The following is an 11,470-nucleotide window of genomic DNA, read 5'->3' on the forward strand; positions in this document are numbered from 1 at the left end:
GCCCTCTTGAAGGTCATAGGTTAGCACCATGTGACCCCTGAAGTATATCAGGTTGCCTACCCCTAAATCTTCCTAAGGGCTAAATGACACTAGCGATTTGTTGGCAAGGATCAATTATTCCTGACAAATTATGTGTCTTTTAACAAGTTGCATTGATATAGCTATTGTGGTGATTGTGACTTTACTTTGTGCCAGTCTGAATGTTACCCAGCTTCCTGAATCCTTCTTCGTCTCCCGGAGAGGTGACTCCGACCTCTGGCAATGGTCCACCTAAGCGCAGGCTTGACTAAAATGTATACATCTTGCAAGTGAAAGAAGTTGTTCATGTTTCCATCGAGTGAGATCCCTGAGGTGACCTGAGCAATAGGTTAGGACTATAGTTCGCCTAGGTGTCAGCTTGGCAACGGTTCATACACCGTGCAAATTAAGGACTGGATTGTGACCAAAGAGGGATGATCCTGGTGTCACAAACTTACCTTCTACTCGTTCCCCCGCCGCTCCGTCTGTCCCGGAAGCCACACTTCCGGGTTCGGTGGTCACATGACCGCAACTCGGGGCCGGGAGTTTGAAATCTCTGCAGCTATTTAAACCCACTCTGACACTCGGTTCCTGCTTCCTGTTCTTCTTGGAATTGCTTGTGCCTGCTTCCTCGTGAGTGTCTTCTGTGTACCAGTCCCTGCTTGCCTCACCTTTCTGGATCTCCTGTCCCTGTGACCGACCCGGCTTGCTGACCATTCTGATTACCTGTGACCCTGACCCGAATCGTCTGACGTCTCTTTGCCTCCGCTTGTCCCTCTGCTGCTAGTCTGTGTACCGAACCTGGATTACTTCACGCTGCACCTGCCCGTCTATCCTGTACTACGTGTACCGGCACCGGCTGTCGGACTACATCTTCTTTACTTGCTGCTCCATCCGCTATACTACATCTTGAAGCAAGCCTGAGGACCGCGACCTGCGATTCCCGGCAGCTAAGTCCATCCCGCCTTGCGGAGGTTCTTGGTGAACACCGGGGAGTTTGTTAGATTCCGCACCTCAGATAAGCCAGCGCTAATCAAGATTAGTACCGAATCCAGCTAATCCGTTACACTTGCAGAGTGACCCTGACAGTAGACTTCAATTGAAATCCATCTACGTACCGGCTCAGTGATGAAACATTCATATTACAAGTGGTACGGAATTGGGGCAGTGTCCCTAGAGAGGGGAACCACAGCGATGTGGCCCCAGTAGCTGTTGCGGGGTGGAAAAGCGAACAGAACTCAAGGCCCGAGAGAGGGAGAGCAGAGAGAGGGTAGTGGGTCCCAGCCCCTTGGTTAAGTAGGAGTGGGTCATAGCCCCATAATAGTCAGAGTGAGCCCCAAACCCACTGAGTGTACCAGATACCAACCCTCCCATAGTAGATGTCTAACAATCAGGCAGCACTACACCCCAGGTGATGGAGTCCTTGGTTGGAGGAGCTCCAATATGTCTGCAGTGTCTGGAGCAGCAGAGGTCACCCACGCTTTCTAAGCCTTTGTGGGAGTCTTATCATGTCCACCTGGGAGGATATCAGTGAAAGAAAGGGGGCTGAGAATTTGGAGAAGATGAGGAGCCTGCTCAATGTATTTATCCTGTACAAAGGTATAGCTGTGGGTCAGAACCTGCTGCATGAGCCAGAGTAGAAATAGACCATTTAGCTAATCTCCCCGGTTTCTTGACCAACCTACATCAGCAGCATTTTAGTGATTGACTTTGTAAGATTAAATAAAGTGTCTCATTAAAGTACAGCGATTCACATTTTGAGATGAACATGTTAAGACCAATTAGCGGGGCAGGGGGGGGTGCCACTCTTCCAGGTCACCCTGCCAGTTCTGAAATTTATTTTCCCTGTTGTGGGCAGTTCGGTGAAGTGTTGTTCCACCTTCCGCAGAGCGAGGACCTCAGAGCAAGCTTGGGGGGGGGGGGAGGGAGCGGTGCATGCACTGTGAAGCCCACATTCAAGGCTTCACGGTGTGTTTACAGTCTTCTCCTGTATATGCTGTGAAGCTCTGAACGGGGTTCCATATGGCAAATGCCGATCCCCGGTAGATGGGCGTTAAATAACCCACTCATGGCGACACATTTGTGCATTATATTGACCATTTTTTAACGCTAGTGCAAAACAGGAGAACAGGTCCGAAAATGAACCCGTTCCAATGGCCCCATAACCACTTGCACTATTACCTGCGAACAGAGAGTTGTAGTTTTCCAAAACTTCCTGCTCCATTCAATGCAAGTTAAATGTATTGAGGTCAATAGAGTGACCTCCGTTGACCTCCTAAATGGGAGTAAAACTGCAAACTAACAACTGCATGATGATGACGTATTGGCGTTTGACTTAAAGTTTCACTGGAGTTTGAGCTAGCGTTGTTCAAGCATCAGTGAGTACCTAGCCTTAAGCAAAAGCCTAAAAGAGAATAAGATATTGCAACAGTCTGTATCCCCTGGGTAAAAGTAAAACTACAAGTCTGATTGATGAAAAATGTACATATGATTTTTATTTCTGTAGTATACAACACTCTGTGTTATTCTACATATGGATGTTAACTGTATGTACAGTAAACACTAGCTGTGTGTGATCTAGGCTTCATGTGTGCATGGGATATACTTTAATCTGACAGCAAATTATGTGTTCCTGTTAAATGATCTAATTAATCTGTAAATAGGTCAAATTGTCTAATTATCTCTAAGCTGGAGAATACTATTGTGGAGGGAATCTGGGGTTACAGGCTAAAGCCAGGGAACATTTTTATTATTAAAGTGAATATTAGCATCTGACAATAAGGATAATATATGAACATGTTTGAAAACATAGGAACGTGTGTGACGTATTTTAGGTAAAATCGCACTGCGCAGAACTGGACTAAACGTCAGTGGATGCAGCAACATCCCATTCATCTTCGAGCGCAATGGACCCTTACGGCAGCCTATGATTTCAGGGGCGAAATGGGGGAGGGGAATGGACGTCTACATGTAGCCAATTTACAGTAAGGGCGTGCCAAGCTCTAGCACACGCAGCAGTGTCCAATTCAAGCACTGAGCATCTCAAAGGTACGTGATTTTCTGTCATATCACTTACACCAACTAGGGGGCAGATGTAATTGCCGAATGACAGTGATGATAGTGATGACGGTCGAGTATAGATGCTAGATCATGTGTTTGCAATCAGGAGCAAAGATAAAAATGCATTTTATGTACAGAAGAAAACTTTTTGGAAATGTTTTTTTTCACTAATGACTGATCCATTATGGGAAGTTTTTTTGCATGCCTTACTGAATCAGGACCAGTACCTTCAAAACATCCCAAACAAACCAATATAATGTATGTAAATTACTTAAGGATATTGAAGATACTGACCATATGGGGCATTCCTTCCTCAACCATGTTTGTCTTTTAATTTATGATGTCCCCAAGCAAACAAAGTCCGTGACCCCTCCACTACTTGTAAATACTGCAATGAGTACAAAAACAGTGCTGGTCAAAGGGATCACTAGATGTCAAGAGATGACCCTTGCACAATACCTAACTGCCTCCTTACTTTGCTGAAATGATAAACACTTGCAAAATATTTAACCCTTAATGACTGGGCTGTTTTTTTAACTTTATGAAAATAGAATATATCTAAGGCTTAAAAAAATCTGTGTACAAATCCTTTAATCGAATGATGTTTTTCTTTGACCATTGCATCCTATAACAGATTGTTTCAGGTAAGTGTCATCAGAAAAACTATTACATTATACCCTACCTCCCTCTATTGTGTTAACTGGTATTTTTCCCCTTGTTCTACTTTCTGTGTTCAGTTTAAACTAAATGATGTTTCTTTGTAAGCTCCTAATGACAAGGCCCTATCAGTATAGTCTTCATCATCATCATCATCGCCATTTATTTATATAGCGCCACTGATTCCGCAGCGCTGTACAGAGAACTCACTCACATCAGTCCCTGCCCCATTGGAGCCTAGTCTAAATTCCCTAACATACACACACAGACAGAGAGAGACTAGGGACAATTTTTAATAGCAGCCAATTAACCTACCAGTATGTTTTTGGAGTGTGGGAAGAAACTGGAGCACCCGGAGGAAACCCACGCAAGCACGGGGAGAACATACAAACTCCACACAGATAAGGCCATGGTCAGGAATTGAACTCATGACCCCAGTGCTGTGAGGCAGAAGTGCTAACCACTGATTAAATGTATTTGGTTCTGTGTAAATATAATTCCCATATTTTTACTGTACAACATTGTAAATAAAAGTTGGTGTATAATAAATATTCTACATGGTCACAGCGGCTGTAGTTTTTCTATGGCCACTGTTATCACACAAAGAAAAAATATGTTATATATTGAGCTATGTGGCTTTATGATATGATGTGTCTGGGACATGTGTAAGTGGAGATATGATACAGACTGAGGGACCACACCCTGATACAATGATCAATTCAGATCACACACAGTTGGGGCCACCTTGAGGGTGAACTTGTCTGCAGTACACATGGCTCATCCTCCACTCAGCACAGGCACCTGACCTCAAGCAGGTCCACAGTAGCCCTTTAAACCCACCGCGCCACCTGATTGGCCGCACTCTGCATATCCACGCCCCTGTCAGCATCGCTTGGAGCGTTGATTGGCTCACTGTGATTTCGCTCCGCCTTCGGTTGAGTCGAGTCGGCCGCTGATTGGCTGTCTGGGCGGAGTGTTGCAGGAAGCTCCCTGTTGATCCGCTATGGGAGACGGAAGTGTCGCCTGACTGGGGGGGGATCTGGTTGGGTGTCAGTGAACCGGACTTCTCCGGGGAAGGAATCAGTGCGATGACAGCAGCCCCGGAGGGATGGCCGCGGTTAAGAGTCACAGCCGGGCTGGTAAGAGAGAGGAGGAGAACGGGGGTCTGGACCGCTCCCTCCAGCAAATGATCTCAGCCATAGTGGACGAGAGGAACCGCCTCAATATTCGCCAGGAGATCAGCGGCCTGGGTAAGGGGCTGGTACTGGGTGGGCTGCAGAAGGGTCCATGGCTGCAATTGGGGGTCCATGGCTGCAGAAGGGTATATGGCTGCAGAGGGGTCCATGGCTGCAATTGGGGGTCCCCTGATAGGATGATTGCTGAGGGTCTGTGGTGGGGGAGCTCTGACAGGCTCTTGTCATTTTTTTTTAGGGGGGGGTGGTCTATGCTCTGACCGGATGATTACTGGACCTGGGAGGGGCCCCAAATTATAGTGATGTAATTAGACTGAGGAGGACATGTGTCTGACTTATGATCACTTTAGGGGTGTCTGGAATGAGGGTCTCATCATGACCTTATGATATGACTATAATAAGGGGGTGAGGGCTGTTAGAGTGTAGCACATCTTTCTGTGGGTGGTTAAAAAAAATATACTTTTTTTTTTTTTTTTTTGGGGGGGGGGGGGGGTCTGACTGTATTGTTAAATGTTGAAAGGAAGATTAAGTTGAAAAGGGACTTGTTCTGTGACTCTTTTACAATATTGTTGCTTCTTTAAAAAAATAAATAAATAGACTTCATATCTTTGCACAAAGGAATGATCATCCTAGGTTGTGCAAGGTCCAATCTGTCACTTCTTATCTGGATTGCATGAGACCCACCCTATCTCCCCCTGATTATTAAATTGCTATCAGAGTTTTGTCACCGTCAGATTCTAATTTGGTATTATGTTATTACATGTTTTCATATTCCTGCTGATTATGATCAATAGTCTACCCCCCCTCCCCCCAGTCTTGTTTCATGGGGAGTGTCTGGATACGGCACATCTCATATTGGTTTTACAATCTGGAGTCCAGCTGCATCCAAGACTCTTGTAGCCAGGAGAGGACCAGCAATTGGGTTTATCAATATGTCATCTGGTGGTCACTACAGCACTGAGATGTCTGGCTGCTGGCATCTCCAAAATAACTATAATTGTTGTGGAGTTGATCTGTAAACAAAAAAAAAATCTGCACACTAACCAATATATATTATTACAGATAGAAGGGGGCTACAGCCTGCTCTAATATCATATCCTATCAGATATGCGTGAAGGTCTTTGTCTATGGAGGGATATTAATTTGACCTCATTTAATGCACAGATTAGGTATATTATAGCTGTTATGTTTTCATTCTTCAACCTGTGCTCGTCTCTATATTAATATTACTTATGTGTGCAGACTGATGACTTTATCCAATGTAATGCAAGTCTCCAATTAATCACTGTCTGCTAAGTGAAAGAAGTCTGCAGATTCTGTTACAATTCTGCGGACTATCCATCTATCTTCAAATTTCTTAGCTTCACAGTCCTTTATCCATTGCATCATCTAAGATACAGAGTTTAGTCCTTGCTCATTCTTACACCTGGTTCTGAATATATGTATTGATAATATAACTAAAAGTATAACAACATTTAACAATGTGACTACATTTGAAACACCGTTGTAAGTTACTGTGCCGAACATCTGCTTATTTGGAGTATTGTCATTACTACTGTTTATTTTATAATCCGCTTTTAATTGTCCCCATTAATCCCACTTTTCCGGCTCCAGCCTGTTACAGACTAAAAGCATCAGTATATAAGATAAATACATTTTATTTGCAGTAGTTAAACATGCTATAACGGTAGCATTGTTTCGGTGTGAAAATAATTGATTTGGAAATTGTTTCATCTGCGGTAATAGTGGAATGATTGTGTTCTAGAACTCATGAAACTGCTATTGATTTACATTCTCTTGTAAGGTGAAAAATAATTGTTTGTGGAGTCACAGGGGCTAATATCTGAGCTTGTTTGCTGGTTTTGTTTTACGTTTTTAGTGTTTTCTGCCACCACTGTGGGAATTCAGGGATGGTACAAATGCTGGGGGCACCCCCTGTAGGGTACCTTCCGCAGCCCCACCTGATTTGCAAGTGGTGCCCCACGTGTGGTGTTTCTTATCCTGGCTGAGGAAAGGTGGGGGGGGGGGTGGCATCACCAACTCCTCAGACTGGGAGTTTGGCATTTGGCAGTGACATCATAACTAAGCGCCACATTGCATATCAATGAAAGGAGCAGCAGCTTCACGGTTAAGACGTTTCTTGCCAGGTGTCTGACGTTTAACCTGATCCATGTCGGTGGCCACCATTCCACTTTTAAGTGCCCACTAACCTAACCATTGGCGATTCAACAGCCTTTGTTCTCCTAATGGTAGCGCCTGTCTTGTCTGAATGTACAATTAAAAACAATATTTATTTTAACGAATCGTGCTCCACTTTCCTAAGCTCTCTTCCACTCAAACCTTACTGAAAGCAAATGTGTACAGGTGAAGAAGCATTCTTTATTACAGCAATTACACAACTTCACACCGATTAGCACCATTTGGATAGAATCTCCCAATTTTTCCATTGTAGCTTATATATAGTCTCTGTGGCATACGCAGTGTGGAAAGTACCCTAAAGATTACCTTTATCTGTTGCCTTTTATTTTGGCATAAAAATAGTTTTTCTCACTTTACGTGCTGTTGGCTAGATCTTCCGTTATCTTCATTATATTAGGCTGCCTGTAAACTATGATCTAACAAAGACACAACTATAATAACACAAATACCGTTATAACATTTTCTGATTACCTAGGCAAACAAAGGTTTGTAGATGCTCACGATGAAAAGGGCACTATCCTAAAACATTTGTGTTCTCCTTAATAAACTAAATGTTCTCCAATGTCGTTGAAAGATACTTTGTTTAAATATGTTTGTTTGGTAAAGAGAGGGATTTGATACTTTTGTGACATTTTGGTCATGGGAGCAATGTTCTATTCTAATCTGTTGACCTCCGCTCCCACGGTTGTCAGTCAATATGCGGAGAAATGACATTCTTTGCATATAATGATTTGCTTTACTGAGCAGTGACAGAGCAACAGTAAAAGAAACAAGCACTTGGAAACTAAGTTTATTTTTTCCCTTGACGATACGACCAGGGTCATAATAACATCTACTGCAGCAGTTCTGGAAGTTTGATGGGTCCTTCTCAATACTATTATTTTTTTATCTATATATTTTTTTTATTTTTTTTTTAAAGTATAACAGAATTTTCAGTTTTGGGTGGAGTTCCATGCAGGGCACACTAGATGGTTGCCTTGGGCGCCAGGGTTTAAGGGGCATCAAAACCACTGAATATATTGTCACAACAGCGCCCCTGCTGGCATGGAGGGTCAGTAGTCGTCAGCTGCTCACCTGTGAAGCTACTGCTCCTCCATGTTGGTAATGGGCTTGGAGTATGGATCTGCTCTAGTGTCACAGCCCGGCACCACACTCCCAAGAGGAAAAAAATGCCACTACACACCAGAATAGAAATGTCTGGGGACAGCATCCCATAGGAAGTGTGAGGGCGCCATCTAGGGAGAGCTGTAACTTAGAATTCTAGCGCCGTGGGCGAAAAAGACAAATGCTGCCCCCCTAGCCCTCAATTTTAACCAAATGAACCTAAAATTTTCCTAAACTGCACCCCCCTTGAGCGTTGCGCCCTGGGTGGTCGCCCCTATCGCACAGCCCTAGTTACGGCCCTGCATCTAGGACACAGGGTAGGGGGGGGCGCGCTGTTTCAATAGGTTATAATATTACTTACCGGGTGTCTGACATAAAACCTGATCCAATGGTTCCCTCAATGTCTACCTATGTTGCTCTCCTCCCTCCTCCTGGCTGTGGCATACTGCTTCTCTGTAAATGTCCGTCTTGTCAGCAGTAAAGAGAACATCACTGGCAGACCTACTGAGTTAGATGGTACATCAAACCAAAGGTAAATAACGCTGGATGATAACTTCTAGAAGTTTACCCAAAATTGAGTGGAATTGGCTATTATGTGTTCCTATATTTATTTTTTTGGCTAGCGCTTCAGTGACCATCCCACAAACTTTTTAACTTTATTGTAAGGCTGTGTGCAGACTACAGAAAGTTTCTCCTGATGCGATATTGTTACGGATTTCACCAACGACTAAAAGTGCCGATCAGCTGCCGATCCATGTGTACACACTATACACGTTTTACAAGATTTACCTTCAGATCTGTGCTCTTCATCTGTCATAACCATCGGCTGAAAAGATCTCTGCACACTACATAGAGATCTATGGAGACTGCTGGTCCTGAGTACATACACACTGCAGGATTTGCCAGACATCGTTTATAGAGATATTTAGCCCGGTTATAAAATCAAATTAAACAATACGATGTGCTTTGGAACAATAAATCATGATTATGGGAGCGTACACACTGAGATATCTGATCTAACGGTCATTTATCGTGTGATTTGACATGATAATCGGGTGAAAAACCTGTAGTGTGTACCCACAATCATTGTCGGCGATTCCTGCTGGCAGCGCTGTTTCTTGCACTCTTAGATACCTAGAATTGGACTGTCGTAAAAACTCACTGTTTTTAGTGCAGTTTGGACAAGTTCTAAAGCTGGGTACACACTACACAGTTTTCATCCAATAATCGGCTAAATCATACGACCGCTCGTTCAAAAGTCGGGTCAGTGAGTGCAGTGACACGATGGTCGAAAGTCTGCCCAAATGGACGATTGTCGCCTCATTCGGTTGGTCGTACCGTTTAATATTTTCGTACCAATCTCGTTTCCGTTGTGTAGTGTGTATAAACTTCCGACCGATCCACAACAGTGAGTACGAAATTACAGTCATTGCTCACGACAACATGGCTGTAAAAAGTCGTTAAAGGGACGTCCGCTCTTCCCTTTATCGTCCTAAACAAGGCTAGTGTGTATGCAGTCCATGGACCGAGCGATCGGACCATCGATCGCATGTAAAATCGCTCGACATAAAAAGTTGGTCGAAATTTCTGTAGTGTGTTCCCAGCTTAATGGAAGAAGTGGCTCTTAATTCTACAGTTAATCTTTTTTTTTATATGATTTTTATTTTATTTTGTGAACATTTTTTTGGAAGCACTGAAAAGGGAAAGTGTATGTTATGTTTTTGTTATGGTTTTCATTTCTCTTTTTTTTTATCTTGTACACTTTATTACAAGATCCCCTTTTTTCATCTAAAACTTTCCCTCTGTTTTGTGCTGTCTCTAACTATTGTAGAGATTAGAGGAACTAGACGGAAACATTTTTGCAAAGTCGTCAGAACTGTGATTTTTATTTTTTTTTGTATGTGAGAACAGCTTTGGTTATTTAGAAAACAAATTAGAAGTTACTCGCTGCAAAGTGCCGAGTGCTGGCATAGTTCTGTAAAAATGGCATCATTTCCTCTTGGGGCTTTCTTAGATAAGCGCACTGTTGGACATTGGTCGCTCCGTTCTATAATGGAATGCATCTGGAGCAAATCTCTCAAAGAAAAATGCTGCAGGCGTTGGGATAATTGAATCCAATGCTCTTGTCCCTTCTGCTGTTCACATGCGCTGCTGTGTAATCCTTCAGTCAGTCCCAGATGCGATTTTTCAACATGTTGCTGCTGACCCACAGGGACTGGGATCAAGTTTCGCGATATCTGCATGATTGTCAGTGGTTTGCTTCCTTTTCTTTCCTGTCATGAATACATTCTCTGAGTACTCTTATCTGCGGTGGTAATCATGTTTCCAAACATCACTACCCCGACAACATCATCATCAGCTATTTATATAACACCACTATTTCCACAGCGCTGTACAGAGAACTCGTTAACATCAGTCCCTGCCCCATTGGAGCTTACAATCTAAATTTTCCTTGAAACACACACACACACACACACACACACACACACACACACACACACACACACACACACACACACACACACTGACTAGGGTCAATTTAATAGTAGCCAATTAACCTACCAGCATGTTTTGGAGTGTGGGAGGAAACTGGAGCACCCAGAGGAAACCCACGCAAACTTGGAAGAACGTACAAACTCCGCACAGATAAGGCCATGGTCGGGAATCGAACTCAGGAACCCAAAGCTGTGAGGCAGAAGTGCTGGCCACTGAGCCACCGTGCCGTGATAGTTCCGGCGTTCAAAGTAATGTGATTGTGTGCTGGCGGCATGTTAAATGGTCGCAACGATTCCAAGTCAGTTTTTTTTTAAACAATCGATATTAACAGCATGTCGGGGTTCCGAGATTGGCTGGGAAGATGCCGGGGTGAGTGTTGTCCCGGTAGTGATGTTCAGTACCCAACCCCTTATCTGAATAAGCTTAACCACATATTTTGATTTTTCGTTCCACTTTAGGGTTAATGCGGAGGCTCACTTCAGTGTGTAACCGGGCTATACACGGCCATATCACACTTATCCAGTATGTTTACTTTACATTATCTCTGCTTAGTGCTAACAGTGTGGCTTGTGTGCGCAGCTGAATGGAACCGTGGAGAACTGTCTCACAGTGAGGCTGCTCATGTCACAAGTAACAAACCACTATCGACCCTGAGTCATTTCCCAAATATGTAGCGTGGGTGGGGTTGTGTGGCCTTAATGCTTTATGGTATGGAAAATATTTACTCGTTTGTGTCAATGGAA

General features: G+C 43.6%; 1 protein-coding gene across 3 annotated transcripts in view; it reads left to right on the forward strand.

Annotated features, from left to right (window-relative positions):
- The first annotated feature begins 4,710 nt into the window (after nt 1-4,710).
- The window catches only part of KIAA0930 (KIAA0930 ortholog), a 22,933-nt gene continuing 16,173 nt past the window's right edge, over nt 4,711-11,470 (forward strand). The window contains exon 1 of one of the 3 annotated variants that reach the window (XM_075210248.1): nt 4,711-4,985. In XM_075210248.1, coding sequence (XP_075066349.1) covers nt 4,844-4,985 — 142 coding nt within the window. In that variant the 5' untranslated portion in view covers nt 4,711-4,843. The remainder of the gene's footprint in view (nt 4,986-11,470) is intronic. The other 2 variants (XM_075210249.1, XM_075210247.1) reach the window with 2 other exon arrangements.

This window comes from Mixophyes fleayi, chromosome 4 (genome assembly GCF_038048845.1).
Source record: "Mixophyes fleayi isolate aMixFle1 chromosome 4, aMixFle1.hap1, whole genome shotgun sequence".
In the NCBI taxonomy this organism is placed as follows: Eukaryota; Metazoa; Chordata; class Amphibia; order Anura; family Limnodynastidae; genus Mixophyes; species Mixophyes fleayi.